Below are 22312 nucleotides of genomic sequence, written 5' to 3'. Positions count from 1 at the left end.
ACGAGCAAGAAGACATTGAACTAGCTCCTATTGACCCTGAGATTGAAGAAACAGTTAGAAGAAGACTAAGGGAACAACGAGCTCAAAATCACCTTAATATGGCTGAAGAGGTTGAAGGAGTTGAGGGTGCCAATAATATCACTAACGCGATTGCTATGGCTGATGATAGAGAGAGAGAGCCATAATGGAGTATGCTGCCCTCATGTTTAACGAACTCAATCCGGGCATTGTTAGGCCTGAAATTCAAGCACCCCAATTCGAGTTAAAGCCCGTGATATTCCAAATGTTGCAAACAGTGGGTCAATTTAGTGGGCTGCCTACTGAGGATCCTCATCTTCATCTTCATTCATTTTTTGAGGTGAGCGATTCTTTCAAGCTACAAGGAGTGCGTGCAAGGCCCTAAGATTGAAATTTTTCCCTTTCTCTTTGAGGGATCGAGCTAGAGCTTGGCTCAACACCCTTCCTCCCGAATCGGTGACTACATGGAATGAGTTGGCTGAAAAATTCTTAATGAAGTTCTTTCCTCCCACTAAAAATGCCAAGATTCGCAATAAAATCATGTCATTTCAGCAGCTAGAAGATAAATCATTTTGTGAAACTTGGGACAGATTCAAGGAGTTATTGAGGAAATGCCCACACCATGGGATTCTGCATTGTATAAAAATGTAAACTTTCTACAATGGGCTTAATTCTTCCACTTGCAAGGTGTTAGATGCTTCAGCTAATGGGGCTATTCTCTCTAAGTCTTAGAATGAAGCCTATGAGATTTTGGAGAGGATAGCTAGCAGAAATTATCAATGGTCCAATGCTAGAGCCTCAACAAGTCGAAAAGTGGCTGGTGTACTTGAATTGGATGCATTGATAGCTTTGACCGCTCAGGTTTCATCAATGACTAACCTTCTCAAGAACATGAGTTTGGGGGGAATGGTACAACCAACTGCTATGGGGAAAGTTGTCAATGTGTCTTGTGTTTATTGTGGAGATGGACACACCTTTGAGAGTTGTCATTTGAATCCCGCTTTGGTTTGTTATGTGGGGAATCAAAATGCCAATTGTAATAACCCATATTCGAACTCTTATAATCTGAGGTGGAGGCAACATCCAAACTTCTCATGGCGGGTCAAGGAGCTAGTTCAAGTGGAACACCAATACAAAACAAGCCTATATATCCACAGGGGTTTTCTCAACAACAACCAAGAGCTCAACCATCTCCTCCTCAAGTGTCTTAATCAAGTTGTTTGGAGAGTTTAATGAAAGAATATATGGCCAAGAATGATGTTGTGATTCAGATCCAAGTTGTATCCTTGAGGAACTTATAAATTCAAATGGGGTAGCTAGCTAATGAGCTAAGGAATAGACCACAAGGCACCTTGCCTAGTGATACTGAAAATCCAAGGAAAGATGGTAAGGAGCATTGCAAGGCTGTTACCTTGAGGAATGGTAAAAATCTGGAATTGACTGAGGATAATTGGAAGAGAAACAGTGAGCCCACTTCAATCCAAAGTAGTGTGGACAAGGAAGACAGAGTTGTAAGTTCAAAAATGTCAAATGCTGATCCTTAAGCAATTGCTGGAGCAATTACTCAGCAAAATGCTACAGAGAAGCCTATGAGCAAGCCACCTCCACCATTTCCTCACCGCTTTCAAAATCAGCAACAAGATGGTCAATTCCAAAGATTTTTAGATGTTTTGAAACAACTTCACATCAATATACCATTGGTGGAAGCTTTGGAGCAAATGCCCAACTATGTGATGTTTTGGAAGGATATTTTAACTAAGAAGAGGAGACTTGGAGAATTTGAAACGGTGGCTTTGACTGAAGCTTGTAGTGCTATATTGAAGAACAAAATTCCTCCTAAATTGAAAGATTCGGGCAGCTTCACAATTCCTTGCTCTCTTGGTGGTAGAGATGTTGGTAGAGCACTTTGCGACTTGGGGGCTAGTATCAATTTGATGCCCATGTTGATTTTCAAGAAGTTGGGGATTGTAGAAGCAAGACCAACCACAGTCACTTTGCAATTAGTGGATCGATCTATGGCACATCTGGAAGGCAAGATTGAGGATGTGCTTGTGCAAGTTGATAAATTCATTTTTCCAGCTAATTTCATCATTCTTGATTATGAAGTAGATAGAGATGTTCCTTTTATCTTGGGTAGAACATTTCTAGCTACAAGGAGGATTTTGATTGATGTACAAAAAGGGGATCTTACTATGAGGGCAAGTTACTTTTAATGTGTTCAACGCTATGAAGTTTCCGAATGAGATTGAGGAATGCTCTCGGCTAAGTGTAATTGAGTCAATTGTCGCTAAAAAATTCTACAAGGAAGCTTTTAAATATGGAATGGGGGTGAGGTCACTAGAAGAGCTTGAAAACTTATGTGAAGAGGAAAAAAGCCACGTTACATGGGTGGAGTCAAAGCAGCCCTATACTAAGTTTAGGAGGCCTTTTTGAGTCACTAGACTTGCTGGAAGGGAATTTTAAGCCTCCTAAGCCCTTTATTCAAGAGCCACCGAAGTTAGAGTTGAAGCCTTTGCCTAATCATATGAAGTATGCCTATTTGAGAGATGATGAGACTTTGCCTGTTATTATTTCAGCCACGTTAGGAGCTGAAAAAGAGCATTTGTTGGTGGTTGTTTTGAAGAAATAGACAAGGGCCATTGGTTGGACCATGGCGGATATTAAGGGTATAAGTCCCTCATTTTGTATGCATAAAATTCTGTTGGAGGATTCCTGTAATAATTCTGTTGAGCAGCAGTGAAGGCTTAATCCTATCATGAAGGAAGAGTTAGAAAAGAAATAATTAAGTGGCTTGATTATGGAATTGTTTACCCAATTTCAGATAGTTCTTGGGTCAGCCTGATTCAATGTGTTCCTAAGAAAGGTGGCGTTATGGTGGTGGCTAATGAAAATAATGAGTTGATTCCCACAAGACAAGTGACGGGGTGGCGTGTTTGTATGGACTAGTGAAAGCTTAATAAGGCTACTCGAAAAGACCATTTCCCGCTGCCATTCATTGATCAAATGCTTGATCGGTTGGCGGGACAGGAGTTTTATTGTTTCCTTGATGCGTATTCAGGCTATAATCAGATTTCCATTGTGCCAGAAGACCAAGAGAAGACTACCTTCACTTGTCCTTGTGGAAGCTTTGCCTTTAGAAGGATGCCATTTGGGTTGTGCAATGCTCCCGCTACTTTCCAACGTTGTATGATGGCGATATTTTAAGATATGGTAGAAAAGTCTCTTGAAGTTTTCATGGATGATTTTTCAGTATTTGGTGAGTTCTTTGAAACTTGTTTGGATAACTTGGAATAAGCCTTGGTGAGATGTGAAGAAACAAACTTGGTACTCAATTGGGAAAAATGCCATTTCATGGTGCAAGAAGGCATTGTGTTGGGCCATAGGATTTCTAACAAGGGAATAGAAGTGGATAGAGCAAAGCTTGAAGTCATTGAAAAATTACCACCACCTACTACAGTCAAGGGGATTAGAAGCTTTTTGGGGCATGCGGGCTTCTATAGGAGGTTTATAAAAGATTTTTCAAAGATCTCCAAGCCCCTTTGTTCTTTACTTGAGCAAAATCGAGCATTTGGGTTCACTAACGAGTGTCAAGAAGCATTTGTGACTTTGAAGAAAGCTCTTATCACCGCACCCATCATTGTAGCTTCGGATTGGTCTCTTCCCTTTGAATTGATGTGCGATGCTAGTGACTTTACTGTGGGTGCCGTACTTGGGCAGCGAAAAGAGAAGGTCTTTCATTCCATTTATTATGCAAGCAAGACATTAGCCGATGCTCAATTGAACTATACCACCACCGAGAAAGAACTTTTGGCAGTGGTGTTTTCTTTTGACAAGTTTAGAGCTTATCTTGTGGGGACTAAAGTGGTCGCTTACACTGATCATTCAGCGATCAAGTATCTAATTGCCAAGAAGGATGCTAAGCCAAGCCTTATTCAGTGGGTGTTGCTTCTTCAAGAATTTGACTTGGAAATCTGGGATAGAAAAGGAACGGAGAACCAAGTGGCTGACCATTTATCTAGACTTTAAGTTGGTAGTGAAAAGCAAGGTGAAGGGCCCATTAAAGAGACATTCCCCGATGAGCAATTGTTGGTTGTGAACCAAGTCACTACACCATGGAACGCTGATTTTGTCAACTATTTGGTGAGTGGTTTACAGCCACCTAATTTGAATAGGCAATAGCTCAAGAAATTCTTTCATGATGTGAGATTTTATTATTAGGGTGAGCCCTATTTGTACAAGCAATGTCCAGATCAAATCATGAGGTGCTGTGTGCCTGAGGATGAAGTTTCAAGCATACTAGAGCATTGACATTCAACTCCTTATGGTGGACATTTTGGTGGGCAAAGGACAGCTGCTAAGGTTATTCAATCGGGGTACTTTTGGCCTTCTATCTTCAAGGATGCTCATGAATTTGCTAAAAGGTGTGACCGCTGCCAACGTGTTGGAAATATTTCAGCAAGGAGTGAAATGCCTTTGAATAGCATCCTTGAAGTGGAATTGGTCAATGTTTGGGGAATCGACTTAATGGGACCATTTCCACCATCATTCAAAAATTTGTATTTATTGGTGGCGGTTGACTACGCTCTAAGTGGGTTGAAGCAGTGGCAAGTCACTAATGATTCCAAGGTGGTCATGAAGTTCTTACATAAGCATCTTTTCACCCGCTTTGGCACTCCAAGGGCACTTATAAGTGATGAAGGCACCTACTTTGTGAACAATATTTTGACAACCTTGGTAGCCAAATATAGTGTGAAACACAAGATTGCCACAACATACCACCCTCAAACAAATGGTCATGCAGAAATATCCAATGAAGAGATCAAAGGAATCCTAGAGAAAATGGTGAATCCTAGTAGAAAGGATTGGTCTCAGCGATTGGATGATGTTATTTGGGCCTATAAAATCACTTTCAAAACCCCTTTGGGAATGTCACCATATCGTTTGGTTTTTGGGAAAGCTTGCCATTTGCCCATTGAGTTGGAGCACAAGGCATATTGGCCCACTAAGAAGTTGAACATTGATCTCCAAGCTGCTGGAGAAGCTCGTAAGTTACAATTAAATGAGCTGGAAGAGATGAGGTTATTCTCCTATGAAAATGCTATGTTGTACAAGGAGAAAACTAAGAGGTGGCATGACCAAAAAAATCAAGCTCGAGTCTTTGAGAAGGGGCAGAAAGTGTTACTCTTCAACTCGCGCTTGAAGTTGTTTTCGGGCTAGTTGAAGTCCCGCTGGTCAGGCCCATTCATTGTGGTGAAAGTTTACCCCTTTGGAGCAGTTGAAGTTCGGGAAGATCAATCTGGAAGGGAATCTAAAGTGAATGGGCAGCGTTTGAAACATTATTGGGGAGGTGAGGTTGACTGCGAGAAGACCTCCATCACTTTGGAGGATCCTTAACGCCGTTATTGTTTTGGGTTGTCAAGTGATTCGGGCACTAAATTTAAGGAAACCCAAAAAGGAGAAAGTGTAAAATAATAGTGTGTATATATATAAAAGACAGAAAGAAAAGAAAAGAAAAAAATATATATGAGTGTTTTTAAATTTTTTTATTTAAATTTTTTAAATTTAATTTCATTTTATTATGATGTTTTGGAGTGATTTTATTTGTGTGTTTGTGTTTTAGGTGTTAAGAAAGCAAGCAAATTGTGTTTTAGAAGTAATTTTGGGGTATGATGGTTTTGCGAAATTTTTGCTTTGGCAAACACGGAGCAAAAATTTCTGAAAAAATGGAAGAGTTACGTCAAATTTTGGTTGCTACAGCAAAACTTAGGCAAAATAGTGGAAGTCTGGGCAGGCAAAAATCCTGGGTCGTGGGTTCATTCAGAGAAAACCATATATATATAATACTGTATTTATATATATACAAAAAAAAAAAACTAAAACAAAATTTTATATATCTATATATTGTTAGAGAATATATATTTATACTCAATGGAAACATGAAAAAACCAAACTACAACTCTTTGCAAAAAATACAATAGACAAGGTAATTGATTAAATAAACATTACAACTCAATTGCTCAAAATACAAGTAAATATAAAGAGGTAGAAGAAGAATATTACCAACTCAAAACAATAACAGTACAAGTAAATAAGATCAACAAGATCAAAAGAATGAAAATAAAACCAATAAAAAGAATAAACTCTCACACAACCAATCACCAACTTGAACAAGGTTCAAAACCATTGTCCAAAAGCTTATTTCCCCCTATTCTCTAAGCACTAAGGGATCTCTCAAGGAAATAGCTCTCTGGAATTATCAAGCCTCTATGGTATATTTTCCAGCCAAGTGCTTTGTGGATGGAAAATGGTGTGTCTTACAAGTGAGCATTAGACTCCTATTTATAGATTTTTGAGACACCCTTTGAATTTCAAATTCCATCAACCCCCATGGCTGATACCAATGATTAATTGGATGTTTATGGAATTAAAATAAAGATTTGAGAGTTATTTGGCGGTTGGAAAAGTTCAAAATTGGATAAAACTGAAGTTTTGAAAATGCTGTCAGCCGCTTAGGCCGCGGCCTAAAAAACATGGGCCGCGGCCTAAAGTGTTTTCTGCCTCCTGAAAAACATAGGCAGCAGCCTAAGTCATTTTTTCAGCAACCAATTTTCCAAATTTGCCAAAACGTTCCAAATTCATTCCCACTTGATTTTGTAACTTCCATACACATTATGGGGTTAAAATCACATCTCTAACAACCATATCTCTTATGGCTTTTGAGAAATTCAAATCAAAATGTGTAATATCAAATCTACACATTATTGGGTAATATTTGGGAGTTACAAGTTAATTTTTTTTTTGTAACTCCATAATATGTCACATTTGCCACACACATGTGTCCAATTTTTGTGACTCTCAATAATATGTTACAAGGTGTGACAAATCACATTATGTCACATAATTTAATATAACATTATATTATTTAAAATAATATAACATATATAAATATATATATGCAGAAATATACATATATATAGAAAAAAAACATAGAATATATATATATTACTAACTATAGATATATATAACTAAAATAGCCCAGATACCCTATTCACCTTCGGTACCACCATCATCATCTCCTTCACCCCTGACCCTCCCAATCCACCATCTCCCCAGCTCAAACCCCCTACTGCCCAACCCCATCACGCCCTTTATTTCAAGGACCCAGCTGCCTCTATTCGCGCACCACACAGAGGTGCCATTTCACCTGGCGTGACTACGTCGCGCACCACACCCAGGCGCACCTACCATTCGCGTGCCTCCCCAAGGTGAGCCTCAGTCGCGTGACACTCAACCGAGCAAACCACCACCATCCCTCGAACCCAAACGTTACTCTGATTCAAAGCATCACACAGAAGTGTAGCTCCACCAGTGCCATTCAGTCGAGCGAACCAGGTGTGACCCCGAACCAAGCATGCCTTCACCAGGCGAGCCTCTGTCCTATCGCACCAAGCTCTCCCAAACCGAACCTAGGCACGGTTCTCTCTCCCCATTGCTCAGCTCCGACCAACACCACAGACTCTGAGTTTGCTCCTGGGTAATTGTTTCTCTTATTTTTCCTTCTTCCTTTGCAATTGTGCATTTTCTGTGAAATCTGTTGGGCTCTTTGCCAATGCATATTTGATCTTGGGAGCACCGATTAGAAAATCTATTGGCATTACTGTTCAGGGGTTGTTATATTGCTCGGGTGATCTGTTGTTCTGTTGGCATTTTGGGGGGTGATTGTTTTGCTGTGATTGTTGACTTGTGATATATCTGCTCCCTTTTTGACCAATATGGCAACTAAAACACGAGCCTAGAGCACCAATGCCCCCAAATCTACCCCACCACAAACTACCCCACCAGCAGCCAAACAGAAATCTAAACTACCCTCTCTCCCACAACCGACAAAAAATAAATCAACACCAAGCTCTGGTCCACCAAAAGCCAAACAGATTCCCACTACTTTTGCCTTCTCCAATCACTGTAAATGACCCTACCCCCACCATCATTAAACCAATACCTAAGACAACACCCACCATGCTAAAATCCAAATGGCCAGCCAAACCCACATCAAATGCACCTCCACCCAAAACACAAAAGACCTCCACGACCACCAAAGCTGCCTCCAAGCCAAAACCCACTGCTGTACCAACCCCAACCACCAAGAAAAAACCTGTCCCTTTAGGTCCCGCTAAGAAATTTTCTTCTGCTAAAGCCAGGGAAAAATATGAGTCTATTAAGACCAAGAAGTTGCTCCCAGAAAGAGGATTTTTGCCTACCACTGTTGAGGTGCCAGCTTTCATCAGTTGGGACACCTTCTGTCAAAAACTAGAGTATGCTATTATTCCTTTGGTGCATGAGTTTTACGCTAACATGGCATCCTTTGAAAATTTTGAAGTGATCGTTCGTGGCAAGGTTGTTTCATTCTCTGGTGATGCTATTAACTCATTATTTGGGCTAGACAGTTTTGAGTATGTTGTGTACCATGATATGGTAGTGGCCCCCACACCAAAATTTTTTGACAAGGCATTGTAGTTTGTTGCATCTCTCGGCGCTCAATGGTGTGTCTCTTCCGGTGGTGTGCGCACTTTATTGCACACTTTTATTTTACCTGAAGCTGGAGTGTGGTTGCATTTTCTCAAATGCCGCTTGCTGCCTACCACACAAGACACTACGGTGTCCATGGAGCGGGTAGTTTTGTTATATTTTATGTTGGCTGGTTTGAGTATAAATGTGGGCAAGTTGATCACAAGGCAGATTGTTAGCTGTGCCAAGAAGAAAAAGGGAAAATTGTTATTTACATCACTCATCACACAGCTGTGCCTTCAAGTTGGGGTGCCTTCTGCATCCACTCAGGATGTGCTCTTTGAGCAGCAAGACATTGACTTCACCATCACTACTCAGAGCCGTGAGCCTGGATCTGCAGCTGGGCCATCCACAGCGCCTCCACCAATTCCCCCTTTGCACCCACACTCGCCGACATCCTTGCTCAACAGCGGGAACTTATAGGGTGGATGGTGTAACACCCTAGTTACCCCGGGACAGTTACTGTGAATGGTGAACCAGAAATTTGACTCGCTACCCGAGTCCTTTGGTTAAAAACGTGCATCTAAGTGTTATTACTAGGCTAAGGTGGAAAACCAATAAAAAGGAAAGGATATATTTTATTAAATACATAAAACTGTTCATGGGCCCATCAAAACATTTACAACTCAAATTGGTCATTACTGTTTCAAATTTACAAACCTGTTGACCTAAGCGGCAAAAATAGGGTAAACCCCCTATTTCCTCTGAGAACTCCTTGGTCGTGGTGGTCAAGCGGCCCCATATGTACACATCACCACCTAAGCTCTCCACTCAAGGCTGGGTGAGTTTTTCATTCCCTTTACCTGCACCACATAGCACCCATGAGCCAAGGCCCAACAAGAAAACACAATATAGCATGATATAATATCAACGATGATCATAATAATCATTCAGGACTTTCAGTCCAAAACAGATGAGTGACAGTCGCAAAAGTCACTAAGTTGGGTATAGCTCCCTTTAGCCTTGTGATGATAGGGTCACTGAGGATTAACAGATAAGTGAACCTTTCACTAGCTTAAATAGGATAGGTGCATGATGACTAGTCACCAACATAACCTTCCTCATGACTCTAGAGTCATAACTATGGAACTCTGTTCCATAGCCATGTGACAAGCAGTCAACTAGGCCTTTGGCCCTGGCACTGAGTAACTAGTATTAGATTAGCCAAGTGCTTATAAGTTTCATCGACCTTAGGGTTGGTCCAGCATTAATGCCTTAGAGTCATTCAACGCTGATATCGATTAGATCTAATCTTCATTCGGCCCTGCGTTCAGGACGCTTATGCCATTTCTGACTCTTAGGTCAGTGTCCCTGACTAGTCAGTGCCATATACAAGTAAACAATATTCGCTAGCATTTAATATGCAATCCATCTCCACATTTATCAACCAACATGCCTCAATAACCATCATGCATGTCACATACACAGGGTGCAGTTTTCTTACCTCTGATTCGAGCGAGAATGAATAAAAGAATGACCCTTGAGAACGATCTGACTTTTAGTCCTTTAGCAACCACCTAGTCATAACCAAATATGGGATACCATCAATAAAATGATAAACAAGGGTTCCCAAACCAAGATCTAGCCTCCGGGACATCAATCCCCACTAATCTGGGTAGTAGGAACAATCCCGAGGCCCAAAACCAAGTTTCCGGGGCCAAAACACTCAAACGGGTTCAAACCTGTCCAAGGGATGCGGCCCTAACACCTTGGGCCGCGGCCCCCAGCCACTCTAGGAGCAAGGGCCGCGACGCCCAACACCTAGGGCCGCAGAGCCCAGCAAAGGCAAAATCGATCCACCTACTTCTTCGAGCTAGGGCCGCGGCGCCCAAGAACAGGGTCGCGGCCCCCAATCCAGAGCCATCCCCAAACACGTTCTCCTTCATCCCAAACCTCCCAAAAACATGCCTAAACACTTCCAAATCATCAAATCAAAGTTCCCAAGCTTCCTAATGATCCAAAACCATCAAATCCCAATGCTCAAACGAACCAAAAACTCAACGATTCACAAAATCCAATTCTAAGCTTAGAAACTCTAAAAACTCAAAACTTGAAACTTAAATTACCTTTGATTAGGTTGTTTCTCATAAAATCCTTCTTCAAGAAGCTTCTAATCTTTCCTAGGATCGCTATGCCTCGATCCTCACTTGATTCCGACTCCTAGAACTCAAGATTTCTTCGAAAATGCTGCGAACGGTAAAACGTACTAACGAGAAGAGAATGAGAGGTTTTCTAACGTACGTTCTATCTGACAAGCTACTTCAAGCTTAAGTAACCTCAAATAAAACCTAGTGCTCGGGGTCCCGAAAACACCTCCAGGGACATTATAGTCAAAAATCCCAGAATTTCCTCTTGATCTCAATAACTCCCAATTTATCATCAAATAACATTCTCATAACTCAATATTTCAATATAAGACCCCCGTTATGACAAAACCGCTAATCCATAATATAAGACCGTCTTATGTTGAATAGCTCGAATATATCTCAATAATAATGGAATCTCATTCACAAATCACAATATGCACCCAAATATACAAATATGCCCTCAACAGGCCAAATTACCAAAATACCCTAATAATCAAATGTGGTCCCACATACATGCATATAACATCATATTATAATATAATTCACATAAACATGCATATATTCATTTAATGGGATAATTAAACAGTTATTGTTAGGAAAATATTGTTTTGCCTCAATGGAAATGATTATAATATTACAACTCTATGCAATATATTACAAATAAATAATGATTGATTGAATAAGATTACAACTCTATAACTGAAAATTACAAATAACCAAAGGAAATGAAGAAGATGATGAAGAAGAAGAGAATAGTGAGAATACAACTCTAAGCAAAAGATTACAAGTAAAGTAAAGTGTTTAGACCAAAAGAAAAGATTACAATTCTTAAACAAAATATACAAGTAAATAGAACAAGAGAATAAGAAGAAAAGCAATAGAATAAAAGGAAAAATAGAAACACAAGCAAACTCTCACTTACACAACCTAAGTGAAGAGGATTGGGAATCACCAACTTGAACAAGGTTTAAAACCTTTGTCCAAAAGCTTATTTCCCCCTAACTCAATCACTAAGGGATCTCTCTCAGATATTGGAAAAGCTTTCTGGAATTATCAAGCCTCAAGGTGTTTTTAGCCAAGTGCTCTAATGGATAGAAATGTTGTGTCATACAAGTGAGCTATAGGCTCCTATTTATAGAGTTTAGAGACACCCTTTGAATTTCAAATTCCACCAACCCCCATGGCTGTTACCAATGTTTAATTGGATTAATATGGAATTAAAAAAGAGATTTGGGAGTTATTTGGGTTTTTTGAGCCGTTCAACAGAGATTGAAAAAACTGAAAATTTGGTCAGTTTTGGCCTGTGGCTGCGGGCACTGGTCTCTGTCCCACAGGCCGCGACCACTGACCAATTTCAGCACAAAAAATTGTGCTGTTTTTCCAAATGGTTCCAAACCCTCCCAAATGATTTTGTAACTCCCAAAACACATTATTGGGGTTAAAATCATATCTCTAACAGCCATATCACATATGGCTTTATGAAATTCATCTCAATATTGTGTAACAACAATTTTACACAATAAAGGGTAATATTTGGAAGTTACAAATTTGTAACACCAAATATGTTACATTATTTGGATATATCTCATATATCTAAATATTGCAACTCTCTATTATATGTTACAATATGTGACACACTTTGTCACATTTATTTAATCTAAAACATTATATTATAATATAATATAATTTTACATTATATTATAAAATAATATAACATTCCCCCACAAGATTAAATAGTTATCTATTGTAACACTTGTTTAATCAATCATTATATTTTGAAATATAACATATCCCCCACTTGATTAAATAAGAACTCTCTCTTATAGGAGTCATTGCATTAGTGCATAAAGTAAAGTGTTTTTCAACTTGAACTTTACTATAGTGTAATTATCACAAAATTTGTCGAAAATTAGGTTGCACTAGGCATTGAACCATCTTTTCATGATGACAAATCGGTGATAACACACACACCTTTGCGATGTTCACTTGAGACCTCTATGTCTCGCTTTGCACCGTTAATGGCCCTGTGCACTTTCCATTCATGGACGTTCTTGAGATTACTCTCAATTCTCATGAGAGGCGGCACCACCCCTAGGTCCATATAGGTAGAATTCTTACAGTATTTTGTTACCAAAAATATTTGTCTTTACAAGACTGAACTCTATTAAAAACCTTTCGGTTTTAACCCTCCACTTGGTAACACACAAGTACTCAACATCTCAGATGGGACTTGTTTTGAGTACAACTAATATTCACTTGATTGACTTGTTATTACCTATTGAACCTAACACTAGTTGAATAACTAGTGTTAAGATAGGTTACCATCAATCGTGAATCTCTTTAGGGAGTTTATGTCCCATCCCTCGAGATGATGCAGCCACTAAATCCCTTGTTAGTGGCTTAGTGAAAGGATCCGCCAGATTTTCACTTGTTCTCACATAGGATATTGAGATGACTCCTCTTTGAATCAATTCTCTTACATATCCATGTCTTAGACTAATGTGTCTAGACTTCCCATTATACACTCCGATGTATGCTCTAGCCAATGTCGCTTGGCTATCACAATGTATCGATATAGTAGATACATTATCTTCGATTAGGGGAATCTCTATCAACAGATCCCTTAACCATTCGACCTCTTTGCCGCTAGCAGCTAGAGCTATGAACTCTATTTCCATAGTGGAAAGAGATATACAGGTTTGTTTCTTGGAACCCCAAGAAATTGCACCTCCACCAAGTGTATATACCCAACCAGTTGTGGACAAGTTGTCCCCAAGATTGGATATCCAACTTGCATCTGTATATCCTTCTAATATCGAAGGAAATTTGGAGTAGTGAAGGCTTAGTCCTTTGGTTTTCTTGAGATAACCTATGACTCTTCCAATTGCCTTCCAGTGATCCACACTTGGATTACTTGTAAACCTACTAAGTTTACTTACCGCAAATGCTATATCAGGTCTAGTACACTGGGCAGCGTACATTAGACTCCCTATAGCACTAGCGTACTCCAATTGAGCCACCACTCTTCCTTCATTCTTCTCTAGTTTTACACTATGATCGAATGGAGTATTGGCATCTTTAACCTTGAGATGGTTAAATTTGTTCAATAATTTCTCAACATAGTGGGCTTGCCCTAACGCAAAACCCCCACTATGGTTCTTTACTTTGATACCGAGTATGGTATCAACTTCTCCAAGATCTTTCATCTTGAAGGTTGATGATAGAAACCTCTTCGTTTCTTCTATCCCTTTCATGCTATTACTTAGAATAAGCATGTCATCCACATATAAGCAAACAATGATCACATATCCCTTACAAGTTTTGGAATACAAACACTTGTCTCCATTGTTATGTCTAAACCCATTAGACATGATGGCTTGATCAAATTTCTCATGCCATTGCTTAGGAGCTTGTTTCAATCCATATAAGGATTTTACAAGTCTACAAACTTTATGTTCATATTTTGGTAGGACAAACCCTTCGGGTTGTTCCATATAGACCTCCTCATTGAGGTCACCATTAAGGAATGTCGTTTTGACATCCATTTGATGAACATACAAGTTTTGTATAGAAGCTAAAGCAAACAAGATTCTTATAGAAGTTGTTCTTGCAACAGGCGCATAGGTATCGAAATAATTGATACCCTCCTTTTGCCTAAACCCTTTAGCTACTAATCTAGCTTTAAATGTTTGGATAGTGCCGTCAGTGTGGTATTTTCTCCTAAATACCCACTTACACCCAATTGGCTTAGACCCTGGTGGGAGGTCTACCAATTCCCAAGTGTTATTGGAAAGAATGGAATCCATCTCATCATTGATGGCTTCTTTCCAAAATGCACTATCTCTCGATTGCATAGCTTCTCTATAAGTCTTAGGATCATCCTCAACGAGAAGTACAATAGGAATTTTCCTAATGACTTCCTCTCTATTTCCTTCTACCATGTAGAATGAAATTCGTTGAGAATCTATCTCATCCACTACTAGACTTTTATGATTTTTAAGCCTTTGAATTCTTCTAGGTTCAAAGGGTTGCTTTACATCCTTTTGAGAATTCTCCTCTTGAGAATCAACTTTGGATGTAGAAGCTTGAGAATTGTTCTCATATAACAAATTCTCCTTTAGAGATGTTGAAGCTTGAGAATTGTTATCACATAACATATTCTCAAAGAATTCAACTTCTCTAGATTCAATCACAATATTAGACTCTAAGTCTAAGAGCCTATAAGCTTTGCTATTGTTGGCATAACCAACAAAAGCACACTTTATGGCTCTTGAACCTAACTTTGTTCTATTAGGTTCGTTTTTCTTGCAATATGCAAGAAACCCCCACACTTTGAAGTACCCTGTGTTGGGTTTTCTTCCTTTCCATAACTCATATGGAGATATCTCATTTTTCTTCATCGGTATTCGATTAAGAATGTGACAAGCGGTTAAAAGTGCTTCACCCCATAAGTTTAAGTTCAACTTAGAAAACAGCAACATAGAATTTATCATCTCTAGATAAGTCCTATTTTTCCTTTCGGCAACACCATTGTGTTGTGGTGCATAAGGTGCAGTGCACTCATGAATTATACCATTTTCTTCACAAAATGTATTGAATTCATTAGAGAAGTACTCTCCTCCTCTATCACTTCTTAGCACCTTAATCTTTTTATTTAGTTGATTTTCAACTTCTAATTTATACAATTTAAAAGCATCAAAAGTTTCATCTTTATGCTTTAAAAGAAACACATAGGTATATCTACTAAAATCATCTATAAAAGTAAGAAAATACCTTTTACAACCTTTAGTTAAAACACCATTTAATTCACAAAGATCACTATGGATTAAATCTAGTAAATTAGATGATTTTTCTACACTAGGAAATGGTTTCTTAATCATTTTCGCTTTAACACATGTTTCACATTTACCATAGTTTTAATATTGCATGCAATCATACCACATTTTACTACTCTTTTCATGGTTGAAAACCTATATGCGATAGTCTAAGATGCCACAAAAATAAAGAATCATACTCAACAATATAGGCGGAATTAGCATTTTTATTGATAACATTGAAAGTTACATCATTGGTGCACAATTTAACCATACCCTCACAAGAGTACCCCTTTCCCAAAAATACATTTGATTTGGTAAGTATAAGTTTACCGAACTCAAAAACGGCTTTAATGCCGCGCTTGCCAAGTAAATCACCACTTACCAAGTTTCTACTCATTTCGGGAACATAAAGTACATTCACTAATGTAACTTTCTTGCCGGAGGTGAAGTAGACATCAATAGTACCTTTGCCAAGTACCTTAGATTTTCCCTCATAGCCCATTTGTATCTCATGGTTGTCCTTTGACTCTTCAAAGGTCTTGAACAATGATTTGTCATAGGTGACATGGACGGTGGCACATGTATCATACCACCACCCTTTCACCTTGCCTTGGACCGCATTCACCTCACTAAGGGTAGCAACTATGTTTTCCTCTTGAGTTGCGTTCACCTTAGGTCTTTGTTGGTCTTTTCTATGCCTACACTCTCTAGCATAGTGACCCTTTTCCCCACACACGAAGCAAGGACCTTTCTCACCCTTAAACTTGTTTGGGTTGGTTTGTGGACCCAAAGGTTTCTCATTACCCTTTTTCCCTTTGTTTTTGGGATGTTTCGGTTGTGACACCGCATTTTCTTTGGAAGTCTCTCCATTAGACCCCTCCACAAGTTTATCTCTACATATTGATTCCTCTTCGATTCGAATATGTTTTTGGATTTCCTCCAAAGAATAATCCTCATTTTTATGAAGGATTCTTTTTATATAGCTCTTCCAAGTTGGAGGTAATTTAGCTACAATAGCACCAACTTGAAAGGCCTCGGGAAGCTCAATCTTTAACACTTTCAATTTATTAACAATAATTTGCAATTCATGAATTTGAGGAAGAATAGGTTTATCACCAAAAAATTTGAAATCAAAGTATTGAGATATCAAAAACTTTTTGGTACCTTCCTCTTCCGCCTTAAACTTTTTCTCAAGTGCATCCCATATCTCCTTGGCCGATTTGGTCTTGGTGTAGAGGTCATAGAGCCTATCGGATAAGGCGTTGAGGATATGACCCCTGCAAAGAAGGTTGTCCTCCTCCCTCTTCCTTCTCTTCTCCACCTCCTTGGGAGTGTTTTTGTCGGATGGCTTTGCTAGAGGTGCCAAGGAAGACTCAAGGATGTAGGCAATTTTAAGAGTGGTTAAAAGAAACCTCACCTTGTCTTGCCACCTAGTAAAATTGGATCCATAAAACCTATCCAATCTCACTAGGTCTTGGTTCATGATCTTGATGGTTTCCCCTTCCATTGAAACAAAAAGGGATAAGCTTTTGAATGTTAGGAAAAGATTGTTTTGCCTCAATAGAAATGATTATAATATTACAACTCTATGCAATATATATTACAAATAAATAATGATTGATTGAATAAGATTACAACTCTATAACTGAAAATTACAAATAATCAAAGGAAATGAAGAAGATGATGAAGAAGAAGAGAATAGTGAGAATACAACTCTAAGCAAATGATTACAAGTAAAATAAAGTGTTTAGACCAAAAGAAAAGATTATAATTCTTAAACAAAATATACAAGTAAATAGAACAAGAGAATAAGAAGAAAAGCAATAGAATAAAAGGAAAAACAGAAACACAAGCAAACTCTCACTTACACAACCTAAGTGAAGAGGATTGGGGATCACCAACTTGAACAAGGTTTAAAATCTTTGTCCAAAAGCTTATTTCCCCCTAACTCAATCACTAAGGGATCTCTCTCAGATATTGGAAAAGCTTTATGGAATTATCAAGCCTCAAGGTGTTTCTAGCCAAGTGCTCTAATGGATAGAAATGTTGTGTCATACAAGTGAGCTATAGGCTCCTATTTATAGAGTTTAGAGACACCCTTTGAATTTCAAATTCCACGAACTCCCATGGCTGTTACCAATGTTTAATTGGATTAATATGGAATTAAAAAAGAGATTTGGGAGTTATTTGGGTTTTTTGAGCCGTTCAACAAAGATTGAAAAAACTAAAAATTTGGTCAGTTTTGGCCTGTGGCCGCGGCCAGAGACATTGGTGGCCGCGGGCACTGGTCTATGTCCCACAGGCCGCGACCACTGACCAATTTCAGCACAAAAAATTGTGCTGTTTTTCCAAATGGTTCCAAACCCTCCCAAATGATTTTGTAACTCCCAAAACACATTATTGGGGTTAAAATCATATCTCTAACAGCCATATCACATATGGCTTTATGAAATTCATCTCAATATTGTGTAACAACAATTTTACACAATAAAGGGTAATATTTGGAAGTTACAAATTTGTAACACCAAATATGTTACATTATTTGGATATATCTCATATATCTAAATATTGCAACTCTCTATTATATGTTACAATATGTGACACACTTTGTCACATTTATTTAATCTAAAACACTATATTATAATATATTATAATTTTACATTATATTATAAAATAATATAACAGTTATGGCCCTCCCGACCTACTAATCCAGCCATTAAACCGCATTAGGGATTTCGGGGCATTACAACTATCCCCTCCTTACAGAAATTTCGTCCTCAAAATTTACCTGAACAACTTGGGATACTGACTCTGCATATCTGACTCCAGCTCCCAGGTCGCTTCCTCAACCTTGCTGTTCCTCCACAATACCTTAACCAAAGGTATCATCTTATTCCTGAGGACCTTATCTTTTCTATCGAGTATCTGAATTGGGTGCTCCTCAAAGGAGAGATTTGGTTCAAGCTCCAGATCTTCATAGCTCAAAATATGATTCACATCAGATACATACCTCCGAAGAGCTGATACATGAAACACATTATGCACGGCCGACAACGCCGGTGGCAAGGCCAACCTGTAAGCCACCTGACCAATTATCTCCAGGATCTCAAATGGACATACAAATCTAGGGCTCAGCTTTCCCTTCTTCCCAAACCTTCTCACCCCTTTCCATGGCGAGACTCTAAGGAAGACATAGTCTCCCACTTGGAAATCCATGTTCCTGCGCTTGGGATCTGCATAGCTCTTCTGTCTACTCTGAGAAGCGAGCATCCGAGCTCTAATCTTCTCAATGGCCTCACTGGTCCTCTGAACTGCCTCAGGACCTAAGTATCTCCTTTCACCTATCTCATCCCAATGAATGGGAGATCTGCACTTCCTACCATACAACATCTCATAAGGTGCAACTCCAATGGTAGACTGATAACTGTTGTTGTAGGAGAATTCATCAAAGGTAGATACTTACTCCAAGATCCACCAAAGTCCAGCACACATGCTCGCAGCATGTCTTCCAATATCTGGTTCATCCCCTCAGATTGCCCATCTGTCTGAGGATGATAAGAAGTACTGAACTTCAACTGTGTCCCCATGGCCTTCTCCAAACTTCCCCAGAACTTGGAAGTAAAAGTAGGATCCTGATCTGACACGATCGACCTAAGCGCTCCATGGAGGCGCACAATCTCTCTCACATAGAGATCTGCATACTGGTCAACTATATAAGTAGTCCTCACTGGCAGAAAGTGAGTTGACTTGGTGTAGCGATCCACTAACACCCAAATAGAATCATGCTGACCAACGGTCCTGGGTAAGCCCACCACGAAGTCCATCGTGGTGTCTTCCCACTTCCACTCTGGGATATCCAGAGGCTGCAATAACCCTACCGGCCTCTGATACCCAGCCTTGACCTGTTGACATGTCAAGCACTTAGCCACATACTCTACTACATCTCTCTTCATCCATGGCCACCAATATAACGATCTCACATCCTGATACATCTTCGTGGTGCCTAGATGCAAAGAGTAAGGTGTAGTATGAGATTCATCCAGAATCTCTCGTCCCAAACCAGTGTCTAACGGAACACTTATCCGCCCTTTGTATCTCAACAAGCCTAACTCAGACACTGTATAATCTCTGGATGCCCCAGCCAAAACATCCTCTCTGATCTTGATCAGCTGTGGATCACTCAGCTGACCCTCCTCAATTCTCTCCAACAATGTAGATTGCAGTGTAATATTAGCCAACTAGCCCACCAGCAACTCTATACTAGCTCTGGTCATATCATCTGCTAACTCCCTGGCTATCAGCCTCATACCATGAATCTGTCCCGGACCCTTCCGACTTAAAGCATTAGCTACCACGTTGGCTTTTCCTGGATGATACAAAATCTCACAATCATAATCTTTTACTAACTCCAACCAACACCTTTGTCTCATATTCAAGTCTTTCTGAGTGAAGAAGTATTTCAGGCTCTTGTGGTCTGTATAGATCTCACACTTCTCTCCATAGAGATAATGCCTCCATATCTTTAAAGCAAAGACCACAGCCGCCAACTCCAAATCATGAGTGGGAGATCTCTTTTCATACTCCTTCAACTGACGAGAAGCATAATCAATTACCTTCTCTGACTGCATCAGAACACAGCCCAAACCCTGATGAGAAGCATCACAATAAATCACAAACTTCTCCTGATCTGTCGGAAGACTCAGAATTGGAGCTATAATCAATCTCTGCTTTAATTCCTGGAAGCTGTTCTCACACTTATCTGACCACACAAATTTCTGACTCTTGCGTGTCAGCTCAGTCAATGTAGTAGCAATCTTTGAGAACCCTTCCACGAAACGCCTATAATAACCTGCCAATCCAAGGAAACTTCTAACCTCAGAAGAATTCTTTGGCCTTGGCCAATCTATGACCGCTTCAATCTTCGCTGGATCTACCTTAATCCCCTCCTTACTGACAATGTGCCCAAGAAAGGATACCTGAGATAACCAGAACTCACATTTCTTGAGCTTAGCAAACAATCTATGTTCCCTCAGTCTCTGTAGAACAAACCTCAGATGCTGCTCATGTTCTGACTCTGACTGAGAATACACCAAGATATCATCGATAAAGATGATCACAAATTGGTCTAGATAATTCTTGAACACTCAGTTCATTAGATCCATAAAAGCAGCAGGGGCATTAGTCAATCCAAAAGACATAACTAGGAACTCATAATGCCCATACCTGGTACGAAAGCAGTCTTCGGTATATCTCCCTCCTTGACCCTCAACTGATGATAACCAGAACGAAGGTCGATCTTTGAGAATACATTCTTACCTTGCAACTGATCAAACATATCATCTATCCTTGGCAAAGGATACTTATTCTTGATTGTTAGCTTATTCAGTTCTCTGTAATCAATACACATCCTCAGAGAACCATCCATCTTTTACACAAACAGAACTGGCGCACCCCAAGGTGAGAAGCTAGGTTTGATAAAACCCAAATCCAACAGCTCTTGCAACTGTTCCTTTAATTCTTTTAACTCAGCTGGGGCCATTCTGTAAGGTGCTCTAGACACTGGCTCCATCCCTGGTGCCATAACTATAATAAACTCAATTTCTCTGTGCGGTGGCAACCCTGGTAAATCTTCTGGAAACACATCCAGAAATTCACATACAAGTCTAGTCTCTTCTAGTCTCACTAGCACGACCTGAGTGGTATCAACCACACCGGCTAAGAATCCAATACAACCTCCTTACAACAGATCCCTAGCCCTCAATACAGAAATCATAGGTATGCGAGGTCCATTCACAGTACCAACAAACACAAAAGGATCTTCACCTTCAGGCTCAAAGGTGAGCATCTTCCTCCTGCAATCAATGGTTGCCCCATACTTTGCCAACCAATCCATACCCAACATCATATCGAAGTCAGTCATAACCAACTCTATCAAATCTACTGATAACTCTCTGCCCTCTACTGTCAGTGGCAAAGATCTGACCTATCTCCTGGATACCACAAACTGTCCAGTGGGTAACAAAGTTCCAAACCCCACAGCATAAAAATAACAAGGTCTACATCGTCTATCAATAATACTACTAGCAACAAAAGAATGTGTAGCACCAGAATCAATCAATACATTATAAGGGGTTCCACCACTAAGAAGCTGACATGTAACAACTGAGGGAGAAGCCTCAGCTTCTGCTTGAGTCAATGCGAACACTCGAGCTGGGGCCGAGCTGCCCGCTTTCCTGGGAATTTCTTTTCTAATCTTAGGGCAATCCTTTTTAAGATGACCCACTGCTCCACATGAGAAGCAGACCTTTGCCCGACACTTTCCCAAACGATGCCTCTTGCATCTAGGGCACTGAGGATAAGACTTCCAGGCTTCAGTACCACCTGGACGACCCATAGAAATACCATGGGGCCGCCTATCCGGACCTGGAACTGGGACGGTGTTAGGAACCTTCCTCTTCTGCTCACTGGGGCCTACGCCCCTACCAGAACCCACAAATGGAGGACCTGTCCTCCTGAAATCCTTTCTGACTTCACTATCACGCTAGATCCTATTCTCTGCACTCTCAGCTGTGAGAGCCCTCTCAACCACCTGTGCATAGGTAGTAACCCAAGCCACAGTGGTGATACGTACATCACGGGCTAATCTGGGCTGTAGCCCCTGCAAAAATCTCTCTCTCTTGGTCAAATTAGTGGGCACCAGCTTCATGGCAAATTTCGCCAAATGATCAAACTTTAAGGCATACTCAGTGACTGACAAATTCCCCTGAAGTAGCCTAATGAACTCCTCAGCTTTAGCTACCCTGATGGCATCATTATAGTATTTCT

The 22312-nt window shown here is 39.9% G+C and overlaps 1 protein-coding gene and 1 non-coding gene across 2 annotated transcripts; one reads left to right on the top strand and one right to left on the bottom strand.

Moving 5' to 3' along the window:
- Positions 1 to 543: 543 nt before the first annotated feature.
- Positions 544 to 647, bottom strand: LOC133787762 (small nucleolar RNA R71). The gene has a single exon (XR_009872765.1). It is a non-coding gene; the product is annotated as a small nucleolar RNA R71 (small nucleolar RNA).
- Positions 648 to 1736: 1089 nt separating this feature from the next.
- On the top strand, positions 1737 to 2231 carry LOC133785053 (uncharacterized). The gene has a single exon (XM_062224315.1). It carries the CDS (start codon positions 1737 to 1739, stop codon positions 2229 to 2231), a length of 495 nt encoding a protein of 164 aa, XP_062080299.1.
- The last annotated feature ends 20081 nt before the right edge of the window (positions 2232 to 22312 follow it).

This window comes from Humulus lupulus, chromosome 6, assembly GCF_963169125.1.
Source record: "Humulus lupulus chromosome 6, drHumLupu1.1, whole genome shotgun sequence".
NCBI lineage: Eukaryota > Viridiplantae > Streptophyta > Magnoliopsida > Rosales > Cannabaceae > Humulus > Humulus lupulus.
The sequence above is the reverse complement of the archived record's forward strand: the minus strand, read 5'-3'. Positions and strand labels throughout refer to the sequence as shown.